The sequence below is a fragment of the Gigantopelta aegis genome, chromosome 3 (genome assembly GCF_016097555.1).
Source record: "Gigantopelta aegis isolate Gae_Host chromosome 3, Gae_host_genome, whole genome shotgun sequence".
Classification (NCBI taxonomy): domain Eukaryota; kingdom Metazoa; phylum Mollusca; class Gastropoda; order Neomphalida; family Peltospiridae; genus Gigantopelta; species Gigantopelta aegis.
Genome location: NC_054701.1, coordinates 86705614 through 86727598, shown reverse-complemented (window position 1 = coordinate 86727598; position 21985 = coordinate 86705614). Strand labels below are relative to the sequence as shown.

Genomic DNA, 21985 nt, shown 5'->3' with positions numbered 1-21985 from the left:
TTATGGCGCGGGACATTGCCTATGGCTTATGGACCACACATATAATGAGACGAAACACGCTACCGCCATGGGTTACTCTTTTCGATTTGCAAGGGATATTTTTATATGCATTATCCCACAGACAAGATAGGTAATAAAATGGCCTTCGTTACACTATTGGGAAATAGACCAACCGACGGAGATCGATGGATTTAAAACGGTGACATGATTGAAAGAAGCTTTGCCGACATGGAGATATATTGTTTTTGCAACACTTCAATATGCCCTTTGTAATATCTTTGGACACAAACCGTTGGATTTACAACAAGAAATACAGATTTTTCCGATTAGTAATATACTGATGGAAACAAATGCGGGAACAGATGGTATTGTAGACCAAATTTAGTTCCCTACTAGCATAGTAATGTCTGTATAACACAAGATGTCATATGCTATTGACTGTAATGTGAATTGAATGTAAGGAACACAGTTATCTTCCTGATGCTATGGATGAAGGTTCTGGTTGCTGTCATTGTTTATTATGTGCTCCCTTATTTCTTTTCATCAGTATAATTATATAAATCCTGCTGGCGTGTCTCGAGTTGGCCGTCTTTACAAGACGGTTCAAAGTAAGATTTTTAATGACCAAGATTGCATATTAAGTACACTTTGCTTGACTAGGTACATCTAATGTTTCTGGTCGCGCTAAATTTTGATGTAGCTGAAATTTCATTACAAATTACCAATATAATTTGTCCAAACAAAACGAAACGATATCGGGGTGGCACAAGCCAGATTTTTATCTTTTTTATGGAGTAGGGCAAAAATAAAATTGTCCTCAAGTGGTCCAGCTAACTTATCTGCTACGGATACATTAATACCACGTCTTACAAGGGTTCGTGCGGTATTAAAAATGCAACACCTACCCTGGGTTCGGTCTAACGTGAACCAAATGAACCTGCCTGCTTACGCTATCCTGCTTTTGTCTGGCTGAAAGCAAATTTCGTGGACTAATATTAATTTGGTGCCCATAGTCATCTTTCCAAACTTGGCTTCGGGACAGCTCAAACAGACCTTCCTTTTTTCAGGGGAGGGGAAAGAGGACTGGCAAGTAAAGTTTCGTGGAGGAGACGAGTCAGGCTCTCTCTGAACAAAACTCTTCCTACAGTTCCACTTTGTATTATTTTAGTGATTTGTTATAAGATAGTGATCCCCTTCCACCTTGTTCAGACTTCTGTAAAGGCATGCTCACACGTTGGACAATTATAAATCAAACAACTCAACAGATCATCAAGAGACAGTCAATTTATTCAACACCTGATTCTTGTGCAGGTCTAAAGTTGGTCTAGCGAAACACAAACTGTCAATTCAGATTTCAGACATTTATTCAGCAAGACGGCAGATTTCCATTGTATTGTTTGTCTGGAATCTATCCCTGCAGCACACACAAATCAAACTGGAGCATCATTATTATATATATTTATTTATAATCTATACAATCCACGGCACTAGGTGTGTCAGGGGTTAGAGGGCTGCAGCACCAGAGATGATTTCTATCAATTCCCTGGTGATCACAGCTTGTCGGGTTCTGTTGAATGCCATCCTCAGTTTGTCGATCATCTCGCCTGAAATCAAACAAAAGAAATGTGAATGAAAAAAAAAAGGTTTAAAGTCTGTTTTGTTTAAAGACACCACTAGAGCACATTGATTTATTAATCATTGGCTAATGGATGTCAAACATTTGGTAATATTGACACATATTCTTAGAGGAAACATGTTCCATTTTTCCATTAGTAGCAAGGGATGTTTTATATGTATCATTCTACAGACAGGATAGTACATACCACAGCCTTTGGTATACCAGATGTAGCAAGGTATGCACTTGGAATTTTTTTCGACTGGACAATCGGGCCACCCACAGCAACACTTTGACTCACCCATACAATTGTTTAATGGCCCGCGACTGAATTTCGTTTTGAAAAAAAACTTACTTAAATTGCAATTTAAAAACATGTTATCATATACAAACAATAATAACAACACAAAAGAAGGAAACAGAACTTGCTTTAGTTTTATTACAAACTGTTGTAATTAAATTCTAATAATTATGTTGTCACAGGACCCACAGTCAAGCATCTGGAATGTTTTACCAAAGTTCGGTCTTGGAATGAATACGGTGCTTTTATGACCGTATGACGAAGAATTAAAAAAATACTAAACTGACAGCAATCTATACAAACAATAATCACAGAGAAATAAACATACAATGAATGAAAAATAGCCCAATAGGCCCACCGACGGGGTTCGATCCTAGACTGACCGTGAACAAGGCGGATATTCAATAAAGTCAAAGCTGTTAAACAGTCACACCATGGTGTAATACAGGGTGTTCTGCCCTTGAGATTCAGATCACCTTGCGAAAAGAAAAGTAGATGGCTGGGCCACAGCACAGCAATAATATATAATTTAAGCATCAACAGTAGGCAGTAGCGAAAATCACTAAATGTCATCTAATGAACACTGTAGTAATATAAGAATTAACTATATGCAGCCTTGTTAAGAATACAAGATAAAATCAGAAACTGGTTAATGACATAGGTGACATGCAAAGCCTAAATGGTGAGCTAATATACAGTTATCTCCCTTTCACACACAAATAATTTGTGTTATTTCTGAGCTCATCTTGCATTTATGCAGGTGTGAAAAAACAGCTGGCCAAACTGTACTATAGTAGATAAAACTGGAATAAGACGGTTCATTAGTGGATGGAAATTCTTAGATGACTAACACTATTGCCTACTTTTTATGCTTACAAGTATACACCATCACTGCACTCAACAGATACAGTTACAGCCACCTGTTTTTCATAGATGATGAACACCTTGATGCTCTGTGCCAGTATGACACTGTCTATGACCCAAGAATCTTTTAATAACAAAGTAATTATTGTTGTGTATAGCAGATCAAAGACATTATAACCAATGTTCACAACGCCAACAGCTACAACCAATCACACCAGAAACCACGAGAGAATATGATCACAAAAATAGACCATGGGGTACTACATCAGGGGCTGATTTCACAGAACATCATAAGTTAACGTCTACAACCAGCAGTTATACAAGGAATACATTTACATGCGTTTGGATCTATTTCACGTAGAAAATTACAGAAGATGGAGCAGTTTAAGGACAAACAAACTATGTACTTTTAACTTTATTTGTTATACTGTCATAGTAAAAAAAATTGTGCTTTAGTCGTAGATTTACATTTATGTGCAAAACTAGGCTTATGTTTTGTCAAATTGGGCACAGGTTTCCAAACCAGCTTAAAAGTCCCCCCCAATATTTGACCAAACTAAAAGGGCATCATGCCTACCAGCGTTCTTAGTGGCTCCATCCATGGACGTCATCCTCTGACTCTGCTCGGTGGTGGCGCCTTCCTTCATGGCGTAGAAGAGCAGGCTGACGAGTGCGAACTCATTGTATGAGCGCATCACGTCATCGTCCAGACTGTCATACAGGCTCAACTTATCCGCAGAGTTTACAGACTCGAGGGTAAACAGAGGCATTTCGGTCGTCTTGTAAGATACTATACTCCTGAAAACAGAAAACGAAACTTATGAATTAACAGACTCGAGGGTAAACAGAGGCATTTCGGTCGTCTTGTAAGATACTATACTCATGAAATCAGAAAACCAAACAAATTAATATGGATATGGGCCTTTGCTTATAAAGCAATCTCTACTGATGTCACACGCATACAATTTGTATGGCGTTGCCATGACGTTAATGTATCAGACTCTACCAGTCTCGAGTCTTAAGACTCAGAAAGGTTGAGACATTGTTTGGGGTGAGAAAAAACCCAGTCAGAGATGGTTCCACTAAGGTGGTTCAGTTCGATCCCATGACACAACCACCTCAGAGCTCTACTGACTGAGCTAGATCCCACCCTAATAAACTGGAATGTTTTACCAACAAATATCACAAAATATTGGCATATGAATTGAATATTTTTTTTCCAAAACAAAAAGTTAAAGTTTGTTTTCTTTAATGACACCACCTGGCTAGAAGAAGAAATAGCCCAACTTGACACACCAATGAGGATTGATCCTAGACCGACTGCATCAAGTGAGTGCTTTATCATTGGGTTATGTCCCTTCTTTTTTCAAAACAACAACTGTAGTACTTAAGTAAAATAGTGACTGAGAACATTGGTCACAAATACTGGACATCTGACCATAAATGTCAGGGGAGCAGAAATGGAAAATATTTAACTAGCCCGCCGGACCAGAACGAACTATATTTTACTAGATCGCCAGGATTTCTACTAGTCTGTCAGTCTATAGAACAATATATTATTAACAATTTTATAATAAACAGAATCTTCACTTCAAATGAAATATAGATATATTGACAAAACATTATTAAAAACACTCGTTAAAGCCGCACACCCTAGTTCCATCCAGCGAAAATAAATTATAATTTGGTTAATCTACAAACCTGTAACACACTTAGATCACGTTTTTATCAAATGGAGTGAAAAAGCAGGTTTTATATCGATAAATACCATGGGAATCCCCATGTCCCAATTGCTTGAAATAATTTTGAAAGTTAGTATTCTGATGTCACCGGTAGATGTCGCTCGAAACACAACAATGCCTACGTCACAACAAATTTCACAGAGTGCACACAGACTTGGGGTGCATTCTTTTCACCTCTCCTGGACATGTTCCAACTGTTCTGTCCTGGTTGTATCCCCTCTCCAGATATCGTAAGACTTAGCAAAATTATTGGTTTTAAGGGTTTGTAACGTTTTGTATTGAGACACTTACTTGTCTGAACTTTATTGTTACTGAAAATGTTCACGAACTGTGAAGAAAAATCTCACAAATGAACAACAACAAATCGGATGTTGATTGCGCGAACCATGCACGAGAAAACAAACCCGAACCAAAATGATAACGGTCACGTGATATACCAACGTCTGTGATATTGAAATGGAAATATCCCCTCTAAAAATAGATTGGACCTCGCTTGCTTAACGGTTTTTTCTCGACAGAACGTCTTGTGAAAAAAAGAAAAAAATGCATTTCGTGGTTTTACAAACATCAGGATTACCAAAAAGCACTTCAGGTGAATAAAAATGTGTATTCTAAATAATAAAATGTAAGTAAAGTGCAATTTTATTTGTGAAAAAATGGGTTTAATAGCAAAAAACAACGCCGTAATGGTTAACAACTAGCCGTAACTAGGGTGTGTCCCTTTAAGTGATCAACATCATGAGTCAAACAAAATCGAAGAGACAGATAGCCTGTTGGGCTCATAGTTGCACTTTTTAAATAGCCCATAGGAATTTTTACTCGCATTTGACAAGTGGGCGAGTACTTCCTGCAGCTCTGAATGTGCACAAGTATGCCAAACTTCAAACCAAATTTTAACTGCTCTAAAAATTACGAAAATCAATGAACATACAAACATTATTTGATGTAATTATAAACTTTCAAAAGTAAAATCATGAGATGAAAAGTTATAAGGTTATACTGTCTCAACATGGTTTTTGTCAAAGGTTAAAATATAAAATATGCATGTTATTAGTACCAGTATGTTAAAACAGATATATTAACACAAGAATTCCACCTAATTAAAAGCCTAGCCATACCAAAAATGTTTTTAGTGCACTGTAATAACATCCCTAAGCCGTATTAGGTGCAACTAAAGACAAAGTTTCACTAACCGAAGACTTAACAGTTTGTGAAAAATTGTTCTAAATGCAAATCGACACGCCAACACCACCAGCGGAAAAGTAATACCCATATCTCACAATTTTACTTCATAAAGGCAATACAATTTTTTTTTTAATATAAAAAGCAAAATGGTAATGTTAATACTGAATAATAATTAATGTACCACTGAACAATAACGTACTTGAATTTATTGAAGAACAGTTTGCCAACATCATACTTGAATCCGGACTCAATGATTGCAGCAGCAACAACTGCTGCATCAGCAAATACTGGTGGCCGCTTGCCAATGTCATTGAAGGTCAGAAGAATATTTGGCTTAAAGAGTCTGAAATTGAATTATACATTGCATGAATATTAACTGAAACAAAATCAAAGATTTTCTTCGAATGTCTATCAAGTGTTTTATTTAACGACGCACTCAACACATTTTATTTACGGTTATATGGCGTCAGACATATGGTTAAGGACCACACAGATTTTTTTTAGAGGAAACCCGCTGTCACCACATAGGCTACTCTTTTACGACAGGCAGCAAGGGATCTTTTATTTGTGCTTCCCACAGGCAGGATAGCACAAACCATGGCCTTTGTTGAACCAGTTATGGATCACTGGTCGGTGCAAGTGGTTTACACCTACCCATTGAGCCTTGCGGAGCACTCACTCAGGGTTTGAAGTCGGTATCTGGATTAAAAATTCCATGCCTCGACTGGGATCCGAACCCAGTACCTACCAGCCTGTAGACCGATGGCCTGCCACGACGCCACCGAGACCGGTTTGTATGAGCAATCATTCCAGAACCTGTAACACGAACTATGACTACGCAACATTCTTACAGAACCAATATGGCTGTACACAGGTCATCATGCCTCAGTAGTCTAGTGCCATCTTGTCTTAATCAGCACCATGCTGCCCCGAGATTAAAGAAGCCTTTTTCAGTAATTAATTCTAAAATTGCCTTTTATAAAACACCAAAAAAAGGAATTATTAATTAATACAATATGCCTTTTATATCTTTTGCCATTCATTTATTAAAGCAAACACATAAATTACATTAATGTTTATTTCAATTAATTTTAGTCTATTTTTAATGAAATACAAGTGCCCCGAAAATGGTGAAAATGCCCCAAAAGTGTTTGGTCTACCATGCCTTGCCAATTTTCTAGGGAAATCACTATATGTACTTTAATTATGTTAAGAATCATACCTTGACTTAATTACATTCATGAATATGGAGCCAGAACTATCACTAACTGGAAGTTGTTAAAAAAGTAATAAACCTCTGTATCCTGTAATAAACTAGTTTAACAATGCACCCAAAAATACAAACTGCTTTAAAAAAACAAACCCAAATGCGTATGGAGGACACATAAATGGTTTTCACACTGTATGATGAGTGTTCACTAGTAGGTGGCGATATTTGGCTGCTACTGTTTGTTTGCTTTGTTTAGCAACACCACTAGAGCATATTGATTTATTAATCATCAACTATTGGATTTCAAACATTTGGTAATTTTGAGTCTTAGAAAGAAAACCCGCTACATGTTTTACGTTAGTAGCAAGGGTTCTTTTATATGCACCATCCCATAGACAGGATAGCACATATCACGGTCTTTTATAAACAAGTTGTGGTGCACTGGCTGGAATGAGAAATAACCCAATTTATTAATCAGCTATTGGTAATGATGACACAGTCATCAGAGGAAACCTCCTAATGCAGCAAGAAAAGCACATATCACAGCCTTTGACCAGTTGCACTGGTTGGAATAAGAAAAACCCCAATCAGTTGAATGGATCCACCAAGGTGGTTCGATCCTGCGAAGCAAGCACCTCAGGGGAGCACTCAACGGACTGAGCTTGATTGAGCTTTATATGCACCATCCCAATGACATGATAGCACATATCAGGGTCTTTGATATACCAGTTGTTGTGCACTGGCTCAGCTGGAACAAGAAATGGGCCAAATTGGTCCACCGACTGTGCTTGATCCCAGACCGACCGTGCATCAGGTGAGTGCTTTATCATTGGGCTACGTCCTGCCCCTGGCTGATACTGCTGCCTCGGAATGCACCTCCTTATAACACTTACAACGTTTTTTTTTTTTGTGTAAACAGTCCGACGCAGTTTATTTTGGCAGCCCGTCTAAATTGCTCAAATCACCTTAAAACCGTATCGGTTGAACATTTTATTGTTTGGACTTACATTTTTGTAGCACATTTTGGTCTTCGGTCTTTGACCTAACTACTCAATTCGTATTCCAAATTCTGCCCACCTCAAACTTACTCTCCCACCCCCCCCCCCCCACCATATAGATCGGACTTTAAACTCTTAGACCGTCATTCAAAATTTTATGTCGAAATTGCTTCTTTTTAAAAAAATATTATTAAATAGACCGATCCTCTCTTCTTTCTCTTATTTATTTTTTTACTGTCCTTCTAAAATGCTCCAAATTATATAAATATTTGGCCGAGCAGTCAATTCAATTATTTTTGGCTTGTAACATTTTTCTTTCTAATTTTAATCCTACTAATTTCTTTTACTAATTGCTATTTTCAAAATTCTGCCCATTTCCACCCCCTCCCTATCCCAAATCAGGTGTGTTATCTATCTAATTTCTTTTTGACCGCCTGATCTAATCTAGCGAGTAGAATTTTCTTTCTTAATTATATTAATTAGAGATGCACATCAAAATAAAGGCCCACTATTTAATTTTTGGATGTAAATTTCAAAATTATCCCCTTAATTTTGTTCTGTCCCGGAGCAAGACACTGGCTATCCAGAGACAGGCCCCGGGACGGACATGCTCGAAACTCTAGTGGTATATGAGCATGTTAAAATTATTCGCACTCGCACGCAAAACAGTCAATGCAATACATGCTTAAAAAAACCCCCAACCCTGCATCGTGGCATCAATTCTGGAAATTTGGTCTGACCAGAGAATGAATTTATTTTTGGCTTAAACTAACAGCACAATACTGACCGCTGCAGTATGTTCTTGGACTTGTCGCCAATACAAACAAGCTTTGTTTCAGCTCCTGCTTTGTCTTCCAGCAACAAGGCTCGGATCCTCTTGGCGATGCTCGAGTGAACCCCACCACACAGTCCCCGGTCTGATGTCAGAGCAATGTACAGGTGGCTGGGCTGTGTCTCGTCCTGTTTCACCTCCACTTTCTCATAAAATGCTAAACCAAACACGATATGTCAATGTTAGCAACACAGGTCGACAAGACAGAATTACGGTTGATGACAGTCACTCTTCACAGCCTTGTTTAGACTTCGTACACAATAAATATAGCACATCTCACCGTAATTTCACTTGAAATCAATATTTTGTAAATGGTACAACTTTTTAATTACAAGATTTTCTTCAAACACATCTGGGTGCATTAGTAATGTGCAAACAAAAAAAATGTCAATAGCAATTTTGCATTGGTATTTTTGCAACGTTCTGAAAACGGAAACCTCATGTACCCTGTTTATTGTTATGATAAGGAGTTGTAAAGTGATATCATTGGAAGACTGACGTCATTCAAATTCAAAATTAACTATATTATTAGTGCTTTGCAACATTAAAATAAAAACTGATCTACTAACCTTGACCCCTGTCAAAATTTTATAATGATCAGATGCTGTTTATAGGTCGGTATGTTTTTATTTTTCATAATTCTGGATAAAATATAAAGTTTAAATTTTAAAAGATGAAAGAACTAAAAGTACCTTTTGTCAAATATATCATATAAAAAAATTGCTGTGGGATGTTATATTTATTGTGTACGAAGCCAAAACAAAGATGCGATAAGTGACTGTAGTTGATCTTGAGCATTCACCAAATTATCTTTTAATCTTTGGAAACTGTAAAAAACCTGTTATTTTCTAGTGAAATATCAATTATTACAAGGAATTATTTTGCCAAATTAAAGTATAATTCATTAAGTGTTTTTAATATTCGCAGTTGGTGATATTGACAAGCGCTAGAGCTAGTTATGGAAAAAGCAACACAAAAACTATCAGAGAGAAAAGTGGATTCATCTTTGAGTCTTTGCCAGGAAAGGCGAGTGATCACTGCCAATCTCCTCCACACTTGCCTGGAAAGGTGTTTGAGAGTTCAAATTGATCATCGAAAAATAGATTTCATTTGAAACTTCGTCTTATTGCTCGCCAAGCACCATTTCGGTAATCTTCAGCTCACCTTGATTTTGCTCATGGCAAAGATTGTCTACTGAACATGAATACAATGGGGGAAGATTTCAAATATGAAAAAAAATGTGACATTAAGTCTAGAAAAAAACATTAAGCCGACACTGAACAGCAATAAGATATCTATTATGTACTATTAGAGCACACACACACACATGACAGCACATACCAGGGACATCAATAAGCCATTATCTGCAAAACGATGTGCACAATGGAAACACAACTAAGATTCATAGTTAATATCGATAAGACAGTTGAAACTGAAAGAAGCCACAAAGGGTATTACCTTGGGCACCAATGCCAAACGGTCTTGCAACCTTAAGCTCTCTCTCAGCCCTGGAAAACTTGGCAGCAGACACCATCTTCATTGATTTGGTAATCTTCTGGATGTTCGTAACGGACTTCAACCTCATACGAACTGAAATTTTAAAAAAGCTAATTATATTACATGCATGTTCAGGAGAATGCCAGACAACTCGGCCCCGAGGACAACTCGGCCCACCTCGAGACAACTCGGCCCAGAGTTCTGAGACAACCCGGCCCACCGCGAGACAACTCGGCCCGGAGTCCAGAGACAGTTAATCGAAACAAATAATTTCCGTGAACAATAACGTGTCCACTTCTAGATTCCTGTGTGTAGATTCATATGTGTGTTTAATGTAATAAATGTGAGAATTTGGCAAATGATGTCTTTTGCGTTATTTCTATAGTACAATACTTCTAGAAACTACGATATGCGCATACGACATGCACAACTGTCATTCTTAATGGTGACCATATAGTTAGCGGTATCTATCAGTATAATGCATTATTATTACTATAGTACATGGCCAACTATCATACTTAACACGCATATAATGTGTCACAGCATGCCCCGTCTATCAGTCTAATAACTCGGCCCAGAGTTGTCCGAGACAACTCGGCCTCGGGTTGTCCCCCGGGCCGAGTTGTCGGGTCCCCGTTCAGGAGAACATTCCAAACCAAATGTCTGTTTACGGGAAGAAATGTAATGCAAAATATAATAAATATATAGGGAAGTTGCAGTAATAATATACATATACATATACATATACACATATATATATATATATATATATATATTTATTTTTTTTTAAATAAAGAAAGAAAGAAATGTTTTTATTTAATGACGCACTCAACACATTTTACTTAGTTATATAGCATCAGACATAATATGGTTAAGGACCACACAGATATTGAGAGAGGAAACCCGCTGTCACCACTTCAAGGCTTTTATATGCACCATCCCACAGACAGGGTAGTACATACCACGATCTTTGATATATCAGTTGTGGTGCACTGACTGGAACGAGATATAGCCCAATGGACCCACAGACGGGGATTGATTCCAGACTGATCGTGCATCGAGCGAGCGCTTTACCACTGGGCCACTTCCTGCCCCTATATTTTTAAATGATGTTTACATGTATATTCCGAAATAAATATTCTTTTGCATGCACTTTTTGAGCTGTGAACCATCCCAGAGAAGTTAAAATTACATGAAAAAAAGCCAACTTACTGTATTTGATTGTCGCCATCCCACGTACTTGAGTACTGAAAAATAAAGGCAAATGAGCAGGAAGAGTTAGTCTGTAATTTAATAGTAACAAACATCTCAGGGTTTGTCAACCGAGAGTTAAAGACAGTATCCCAATAGCTGTCGATTATGAATTTTAAAAACAAGTTTGTTCCCAATTCTTGAATATTGTGCAATTATCTCCTAAACGATTCTCAACATCGCAGGGCTGCTAGATTATGGTAGACCCACTCCTATGGCTAGTGATATTCAATGTTGGGTTAGTAAATAACTACTATTGCCATGCCCGATGGCTAGTGAAATTATTTTGGTGTCAAATGTTGCAGTTAAATCTATTTGTAAATATGAATATCCTGCCCCCCACCCCAACCCTCCAATGTTAGTGTTTTTAAGCTTTATCTCTCTCTCTCTCTCTTTAGGTGACATATCTGATTATTACTATTATTTAGTAAAATTGTATTAACTTAAGCCTGGAATGTGCTTCAAGTTTCAGTTTCACTGAACTGTTGAAGACTTCAAAGTTTCAGTAAAGATGTGAAGTTCCACTGAACTGAAGGCCACAACATTTCACCTTGAACTATACAATGACAACATGGCAAGTATTCGATTGAAAACCAAAGAATAGGACAAATTAATGTTGACTAAGAAAGGTATAGTGCTTATACTAGAAAACAAACACATTTATAAAATAACAATCGTCAAATTAATACCATTGTGGGGTTATAACCTGAACCGATCGCACTAACAAGGCCTCCATCTTTACCGGCGACGAAGTCGAGGCTTGATCTTCAAGAACGATAACTCATCTTTATCTTTGTATAGGTTGTTCCACCATCAAACTGCCGTGGACGTTTTGGCTATATAACGGTATATATGATTGCATTGTGGATGTTTTGGTTTCAATAAAAATACATTACAGTTTTCATTAATATGCTTTAATTATTACGTTAAAAACATACATCGACTGCCCGCTAGCCCTATTTGGTTTATATGTCTGATATGTGAAAAAAGTGTATTAATTTATAAAATTAAAAATGCAAACTTCATCCACCCAGAGGTGATATGTTGCACGCAAGTTTATAATAAAAACAAAAAGTGAAAGTAAATGTTTGTTTTGTTTAAGGACACCACAAAAGCACGTTCATTTGTTACTGGTTGTGAAACGTTAGGTAATTATCACGTAATATTATAATGTTTATATGAAACCGGTACATTTTCTCGTTAGCAGCAAGGGATCTTTTATATGTACTTTCCCACATACAGGACAGCACATACCACAACCTTTAATATATATTTAGTGAGGAACTGGTTGGGATTGGGGGTGTGGGTGCAAAAAACAAACAACAACAACAACTCCCAAACAACAACAAATAAACAAAAATCAACATGCATTCACATAATGGTTGCACAGATTTAAGACCAAAGCACTTCCGGCTAGCAAAATCCCGCCCCTAAAAATCAAGGAATTATAAATACAATGCATGTTCAACGACACACAGTAGCACCTTTTAAACTAAACGCACTTCGGTGTCTAACGACAGTCTTGTACCACAGCTAGGAGCAGCACTGTACTTAGGACCACGGTAAGAAAGACATTATTCAAATTTAGATAGATTTTTGTATTTGTAGTTATAGTAGTTAGATAGATATTTATAGGTAGACGTACGCTGATATTTGTGGTAAAATATACTTAGCAATAGATTAATATTTTAACTTTCCCTTGTGTGTATTTATGCTATAGTTAATAAGCACTTAAAAACCATTAAAATCTTTTCTTAACAGTTTTATATATTAGCACTTAATTAAACAAAAAAACTAAACGAAATAAAATAGAAATAGATAGAAATAAAAATGGATACCAACAACGCAACCGGCGAAACCAAAACAAAAGGGCCTAACCCGCAACAAGAAGAAAATAACATCATAAAAGTCAACATAATAATGGATAGCCCCGATAAAAGTGTAGCCTCCACCCCCCAATCCCCCACCCCTCCATCTACCCCTCGATCTATCGCCACCCTCGCGCTAACAGGAAAACAACGATCAAAAAACCCAAAATAAACAGCGACGTTGAATTTGTCTCGATCAACCCAAAAATGGACGATATTGAACAAGCCATTAAACTGGTCTCTAAATCAGCAGAAAATAGTGCCCCCAATACACCTCGCACTGCCGCTAAAAGGAAGTGCGAGTTAAACCTCAGTAAGGAAGATTCAGACGTTAAGGACACCCGGAGGACAGAGCCAACGAAATAGACAAAATCCACCCCGAGGTGCTATTAACCAACAGATTTGAGATACTATCAAACACGCGCATAGACAAAAAAACAAAAACACAGGCACACAAACAAGCACCACACCCAGGCATTCGGCAGATATTAATCAAGGGGCAGAACCCAACACTCTACGAATACATCTTTTGGCAGAAAACAATAACGAACATGACAAGCACTACAGCCATTTTTTACCATACACAAACAAACACCGGAGACACATTTATCAAAGGGGACGAATCCGCCCTCAAAGCACTAGGCAGCACCTTCCACATTTATACAAGCCCGAGCTCGGACACAATATCAGTGGTGCAGCTCGTACCAGTGTCCGCAGCGCCGGGCAAACAAATCATGTTTACAAATACAAGAACCGAGACACAAACCAAACCCGACAAACCTGATCACAAACAGACGAAATAAACCAGTGCCACAATAGTGGTGGTGGTGGTGGTGGTGCTGGTGGTGGGGGGGGGGGGGGGGGGGGGGGTGAAAATGGGCAGAATTTTGAAAATAGCAATTAGTAAAAAAGTTAATAGAATAAAAAGAAAAGAAAAAAAGGTTACAAGCCAAAAATAAAAAGAATTGACTGCTCGGCCGAATATTTATTTAATTTGGAGCATTTTAGAAGGACAGTCCAAAATTAAATAAGAGAAAGAAGAGAGGATCGGACTATTTAATAATATTTAAAAAAAAAAAAGAAGAGTAATTTCGACATAAAATTGTATACGCAGATCTAAAAGTTTAAAGTCCGATCGATATGTCCACGCGAGTGGCCTCGTTAAGGCCGTTTGGGTGCACAGCTTAAAGGGACGAGATGGTTTGCATCCCGTCAAGAAAACCCCTAGATTGACAGTCGAAAGACGTTGAAGGTGTAGTGCTGTGCTGAAATACAGATCTTGAGAAGCCGGATCCGTCTGAACGAGAGAGAGTATCAGACTAGGGTATAGTCCAGTCGTTATGGTTTGGTATAGTGGTGCGGACGGGCCCGACTCCGGAGGATGCGAGATGGTATCACTATAAAGCAAGGTAAAGTCTAGAAAAAGAGTAGTAGGGGCCGACCCCGCTTCCTATTTCTTCTTAGAGTGGGGCGGTCAATCTTCCAGTGCTGCTAGGACAGGCTCGGACATGTAGAGACTAAACGCGAACAACCGTGGCGTTCTGCAGAATGGCCGTCATACGAGTCACGAAAAAACCCAAGTCGACAGTCAGACGGAGAAATGACGTGGAGGCAAGGAATCTCGCTAAAAAAGAATCCAACCTGGTGGTGCAGACTGTCGAAACGAGAAGCGTTCCAGCGTTCAATCAGTTCCAATGGCCGGATACATCCCAGTACAAAACTTCATTTCGCTGAAAAAAAACAACGAAATGAAGGACCCCCAAGTCGAGCTCACGAAAGCACGTGCAGTGTGCACACGCGAAACAAACACGTCTTACCGCGTGGAGCTCCAGACTGGGAGCTACCGGACGTCGGAGAAAACACGCCAATGGAGACGCGGCCGCCATCGAAATCCACCACCAGTCCCAAGCCGCCAGGGGCGTCAGCTATCCCCCGGGCCGAAAATAGCCCAATAATAATGAAAACCAATAAACCTACGAGAACCAGACAGGCCCCCAAAACCTCAATACCAACCAAAACCGGAAAAATAAAAACCCTTCAGTCCTTCAAAAAATTAAACACCTACCAAAGTAAGAGCCCAGCAAAAGTCCTCTCGAGACATACTTTCCTAAAAACCAAACCAACGAAAGCCCCAGCTAAAACCAGACAAATAAAACCAATAAAAACGCCAAACCAAACGCCAATAGACAGCGAAAGCGGAGCCACCCATCCCATCGCCGTCACCATCACCCCCACCCCCACCGTAACCCCCCCCCCAAGCCCCACCACCGCCACCACTAACAACGTCCCAAGCCCCTTCTACAAGGAGATACCGACAAAGGCCGCGGGCAATTTGAAAAGCCAGCCCAACATCCAGAGCCAAACCCCCACCCCCACCGATAAGACCACCCCCACCCCCACCAGTACTAACAAATGGCTTGCAAAGCTCCACCCACTACCAGCCCTAGCCACCTCACTCCAAACTTTGAAAGAGGACAACCCCAACCTCGAAATCAAAGAGGTAACAACCTGGACAAACGGGTACCTCTTAATAACAACCACCCGTCCCTGCGATCACCAAATCATAGTTCAAGGGCGCATATATTCCCTCCTCCCCTATGAAAAGAAACCCAGCAAGTGCCACCACTGTCAACAGTGGGGGCACGGAGCTGCAAAATTCCGCCATTATAGAAACCCACCCACTTGCCATCGGTGCGGCCAAAATCATGCTAGAGCCTCCCTTAACTCACCTTGCACCAAGCCCATCCAATGCCCCAATTGCTTGGATAGGCACATGGCACACGACACTCGGTGCCACTACTATCAAAGGGCGATGCGCCAAATGAACCTCCTGGAAAAACATGAAAAAAACAAAATCGAACCAAAAATAACCAGAGATAATCTAGTCACAAAATCAATCACCTATGCGGAAAAAGTTAAAGCCACTGAGCAGACACAAGTCAGTGAACTTAAAGCCTTAACAGAGAAACTAGCCATGGAAATCTCCACCATTAAAGCCGACATAAGACAAAAAATTTAAAATAACTTAAAAATAATAAAACTAAATTAATTAAAAATAAAATTAATTAAAACAAAATAAAAATAGATAAAACTAACGGATAAAATCAATAGCGACTCAGGATAAATCATGGGAGATCCACCTCCACACGCCAGTAAACAAAGTACTCTGAAGCAAATTGGCCTAAACGTTCTCCAATGGAACTCTAAAGGCCTCCACTCAATGGGACATGGTGCCGAACTCATTCAACTCATTAGCACCAACAACACCAAGCCAGATATTATATGCATACAAGAAACTTGGCTAGGAACTGGCTCAAAAAAAAAGTAATAATAAAATAACAACTAAAAAATTCAAAATCCCAGGTTATACAACTTACTATAAAAATAGAGAAAATAGCACTAGAGGTGGAATAGCCACACTCATTAAAAGTACCATTCCGCATAGCGAAATTAAATACGAAGCCTTAAATACCAATCTGGAAGTCCTAGGACTTACTGTATTAAATAAAAAGATGCCTATAGACGTCATCAATGTATATAGCCCACCGGGAGCAGCCCATAAACAGCTAACTATAAACGATTACAATAAACTTATTAAACCAAATAATAACCTAATCCTAGTAGGAGACTTCAACAGCCATAGCCCACTGTGGGGAGGTCAGCACTCCGACACACAAGGAGACATACTAGAAAACTTCATTAACATAAACAACCTAGTATGTCTCAACGATGGCAGCCCCACCTACTATCACGACCAACTAGCAACCTCATCTGCCATCGATCTTACCATAACCTCTAATAATATAGGGGCAAACGCCCAATGGGAGGTACTTGATACTCTAAATAGCGACCACCTACCCATACTAACCAACTATAAAAGTAATATAGAATATACCGAACAAGAAAAATTCTTACCAAAATTCAAATTTAGTAAAGCCAACTGGGCAGGCTTTACAAGCGAATGCAGCCAAATTAAACTAGAAACTAATATAGATATCGATGAAGCGACCACTAAAATTACCGATGAAATAATTAAAATAGCGGAAAATAATATACCCAAAACCAAACAACCAACAAAAAATTCACCTGTCAGTTGGTGGACGGACGAAATTAAAACAAAATGCGACTTCAGAAACAGGATGCGAAAACTCTTTAAAAAAACAGGTAAACCAGAATACCACACTAAATATAAAATAGCAAAAAACGAAATAGGCAAACTAATCATTGAAGCTAAACAGACCAGCTGGCAGACATTCTGTGGGGAAATGAATAACAGAACATCTATTAGAGAAATGTGGAAAAAAGTTCAAGCTATACAAGGACAACGCACGATCGCTACAGTCCTCCAAAAAAAAAAAAAAATAGCTACCACAAATAAACAAAAAGCAGATCTCCTAAGTCAAACATTTAGTAAAAACAGCAGCAACGAAAACTTCCCTAAAGAATTCTTTGATAAACTTAAGAAAGATAACAACTTACCAACAAATGATACTATGATGGATAATCAACCTAACACGGATAATCTAGAATTTAATAAACCACTAACATTAATAGAACTAAAAGCGGCCATTAAAGCAAAAAAAAAGCACCGCCACAGGACCAGATCAAATCAGCTATACTCTACTAAAACATATGCCAGATGTAACCCTAGAGGTAGTGTTATCGCTCTATAACAGAATCTGGGAGGAGGGCCAAATGCCCACAGCATGGAAGCATGCAGAGTGTTTCAGCCTCCCAAAGGCGGGAAAAGACCACTCCCTCCCGGGGAGTTATAGACCGATAACGCTCACATCGCACATGTGCAAAACGCTAGAAACTATTATCAATAAAAGACTAAATAACTACTTACTAGAGAATAAACTAATTACAAATGTACAAAGCGGATTTAGAACTAAGCACTCAACAATAGACCAGATAGTTAGACTCCAAAATAGCACAAATGACGCCTTCCGCAAATCCAACAAAGTATTAGCAATCTTTATAGATATTGAAAAAGCTTTCGATATGGTATGGCGCCAGGGACTACTCAATAAACTAAAAACTAACGGTATTAAAGGCAACATGTTCAACTTTATTAATAACTTTATTCACAACAGATCAATATCAGTCAGAGTAAATGGACATTACTCACATAAAACCGAAATAATCAATGGTATCCCACAAGGCTCGGTCCTATCACCAACCTTATTCAATATATTTATCAATGACATAAATAAAGCACTCAATGCTAAAAGTGAAATTAAATCAACCACTCCACTAAATACAGCACTATTCGCCGATGACTGCGCCATATGGCGCACAGGCAGAGTAATCAAAAATCTATTTAGCCTAATACAAAACGATATGAATAAACTAAATAAGTGGGCCCAGGACTGGGGCATTAAACTATCGGAAACCAAAACAGTCTGTATGCTATTCAATAAAGTCAACTCAGCCGATAATCTCCAAATAATTTCAAACAATAATCAGACAATCTAAAAATACTCTAAATCTACTAAGAGCAATCTCAGGCACCAGTTGGGGGGGGGGGGGGGGGGGGTTGGGGGGCGCAAATGGAAGCAATGCTTATGGTTTACAAAGCATGTATACTCTCCAGGATAGACTATGGAGCCCAAGCTTAAAGCTGCGCCGACCCAAAACTGCTGCAAAAACTAGACGTTATCCAAAACCAAGCACTTAGAACAATAGCTAAAGTTCCACCCAATACTAGCGGCCAAAGCCTAGAAGTAGAATTTAACGTCATGCCACTTAAATACCGCCGCAATCTTCAACATCTCAATTACCACCTTAAAATCCTTTCGCTCAAGTTAGATCACCCAGTTCAGGAACTTACTCCTATAATAACTAAACCAGGACTAGAATTTAAAACAAAAACAAAAACTCAACGATTCATTTGCCACTAGGGCCAGAAAACTAGAAATAGAGGTAGGAATTGATAATATACCAGTGGCTCTATATAATATCAACCGCCTATGGAATGCCACACTCCATACCTAATTAAAAAAGCCACAGACGAAACACCCTTTCCACCATTTAAAAAAGTCCTGTTTGAAGCCGCAGCTAACGAAAACTACCCGGAGCACATCCATATCTACAAGGATGGCTAAAACCCCCCAGATAATAGTAGAAGAAAAAATATCTAAACACTCCAAACTTGTTAAATACGCCAGGCTGTCAGATAATCTATCAGTCTACACAGCAGAACTGACAGCCATTTACGAGGCACTAATCTGGATTAAAAATAAACAATACCCTAAAAGTGTTATCTTCTCAGATAGTCTTAGCTCCATCCAATCTCTCCAAACTAACAAATCTACCAGGCCAGACATCTTATCAGCTATCCACAATAAACTCCATGAACTAAACCAACTTAACCTAACAGTAGTATTCGAATGGGTCCCAGCTCATGTAGGGATAATTGGCAACGAAGTAGCGGACTATGGAGCCAAAACTGCACTCTCAATCACCAGCACAATTACTGCACTACCACTAGGAATAACAGACTTAATGTCAAAAGCAAAAGAACACTACATAAATCAATGGCAAGCAAACTGGGACCTTACCAATAATACATGGCACTATAACATCAAGCCACTAGTCAACTCAATAAGACCTAAACACAAAAACACTTATGTGGATAAGCTAATCACGAAATTACGCCTAGGTAAATCTTCAAAACTCAACAGCTGCTCCTTTACCAAACTAAACCCAGAGTGTGATTGTAGCACCCGGGAAGATATGAAACACTATCTCCTGGATTGCACGCTACATACCACTCAGATACAACTAATGATAGAATCAATAACCGAAGCCAACCATAATAAAATAATAACGCCTAACTTCCTATTAAACCCGGATAAATATCTAAAACATAAAACCTTCAAAGCAGTTTATCTATTCGTCCAGTCCACCAAACCAAAGCTATAAATAAACCAACAAAGGCACTCATAACCTTTCACTAGTACGCCCCTAAGAAGGAACTGCAACCAATTTCGAACTCCACTCGATGCTTTCCAACCAGGGGGCCAAAGGTGAACAGGTTAAAATAAGACCTACCATAGTGCCAATAATTATTTATAGGATTACTCAAAACCACCCACTTGTAAGCCCCTACACAAGAGCTGCAACCAATATTGAACTCGGACCCGATGCACTCAAATGCAGGTGGCCAAAGGTGGAACGGTAGCTAGTAACCTAAGAATAACATTAAATAACCTGGGGGCCAAAGGTGAACAGGTAAAAATAAGACCTACTATAGTGCCAATAAAATTATAGGAACTACTCAAAACCACCCGCTTGTAAGCCCCTACACATGAGCTGCAACCAATACTGAACTCGGACCCGATGCACTCATGTGCAGGTGGCCAAAGGTGGGTCGGTAGCGAATAACCTAAGAGTAACAATGAATAACCAAACAAGTCAACCAGGATAGGAACTCTAATTAGGTCTCACTACACAGATCACTTCCGGGTGACAGTTCATTCATCACGGTCCACTATAGTTCCTAATTGTGACACATGTTATGGTTCACATATTCACTTCTAGGAAATGGTGAAGAATTAAAACAATATGTATGTTTAATGGTAAGCCTTCTGGCTGTATTTTGCCCATGTTATTTTGTAATATTGTGCATCGACCTTTTGGGACATGGGTATATAGTGAAAGTGACAGCCGGAGTGAATCGGTTTATGAACCACCTGTTCGGACCGGTACTACAGCCAGATGCGGTCATATAGCAAGAAACTGAGACGGAAATGTTCTCAATTTTGGAGTGGAAATAAATGCTTATATAATGTATGTTCGCAATGGTGTATGTTGTTAGTGCCAACGAGAACCCGTTCTATGGGCAATCTTCGCTTGAAGTTGGGCAGTTTAACATGGATTTCAATGGCAGATGACATCTGTGTAGTGAGACCTTATCACTTGCTCTTCTTACAGCATGCCGACTCATCCAAACCAGTCAACCAGGATCCAAGAAAAAGCACTTGTATATATCGCACAATTTATGTCGCACCATGCACTTATTACTAATGAACAAATAGCAGACCACGGCAAGTCACCCACCCAGAGCCCAGAAGAACAACCGAACGACAGAGAACAGAAGACAAACCAAGTAAGACAATAAACCAATAAGAAATCAAGGGGTAACCCAAACTATCGTATGCAGCACACGCTAACCCTAGTGTATATTATCATCCTCACCTATCAGTACATCCTTTCGGGGGGCGGGAATCAAAAATTAAGACAAACAAACCAATAAGAAATCAAGCCTAACTAACTACCCTTTACTAACAACGATTACCAACATATAGATATTAGTCAAGCTGGGTGTGTCGTTTGAATGTGTGAATGCGGAAAGATTGTTCATCAGTAATAAAATAATTATGCAAGCAATAGGCTTTTTAACCAATACATACACTATAAGGGCTTGCCCTTTAAATTAGATACCTAGATTAGTCTAATCCCCCCCCCCCCGCCATTGTGTTAAATGCTACACAAGGGCGGAGGGGGAGGGGTGGTCGTGAAGACCGTTGGAATCACTAGAGTAGGGACGTAAGACAGTAAGTACAACCTTAACACCAAACTAGGACTACATACAGACTACACGCTCATCGCATCAGT

General features: G+C 38.9%; 1 protein-coding gene across 1 annotated transcript; it reads right to left on the bottom strand.

Annotated features, from left to right (window-relative positions):
• Nucleotides 1-1269: 1269 nt before the first annotated feature.
• LOC121369241 (ATP synthase subunit gamma, mitochondrial-like) lies at nucleotides 1270-12292 on the bottom strand. The gene is made up of 7 exons (XM_041494195.1): nucleotides 12185-12292; nucleotides 11457-11491; nucleotides 10206-10337; nucleotides 8703-8904; nucleotides 5907-6050; nucleotides 3358-3578; nucleotides 1270-1604 (listed from the first exon to the last, which is right to left on the bottom strand). Exons 1-7 carry the CDS (start codon nucleotides 12229-12231, stop codon nucleotides 1504-1506), a joined length of 882 nt encoding a protein of 293 aa, XP_041350129.1. The 5' UTR covers nucleotides 12232-12292; the 3' UTR covers nucleotides 1270-1503.
• Between the last annotated feature and the right edge of the window lie 9693 nt (nucleotides 12293-21985).

What these genes read in the sequence shown, in the direction of transcription:
- LOC121369241 (XM_041494195.1), bottom strand. Translation starts at nt 12,231, where the DNA reads ATGGAGGCCTTGTTAGTGCGATCGGTTCAGGTTATAACCCCACAATG. An exon ending in GTTTGGCATTGGTGCCCAAG is followed by an intron (nt 8,905 to 10,205) that starts GTAATACCCTTT and finishes TGTTTGGTTTAG; the next exon opens with CATTTTATGAGAAAGTGGAG. An exon ending in TGGAGCCACTAAGAACGCTG is followed by an intron (nt 1,605 to 3,357) that starts GTAGGCATGATG and finishes GTTTGATTTCAG; the next exon opens with GCGAGATGATCGACAAACTG.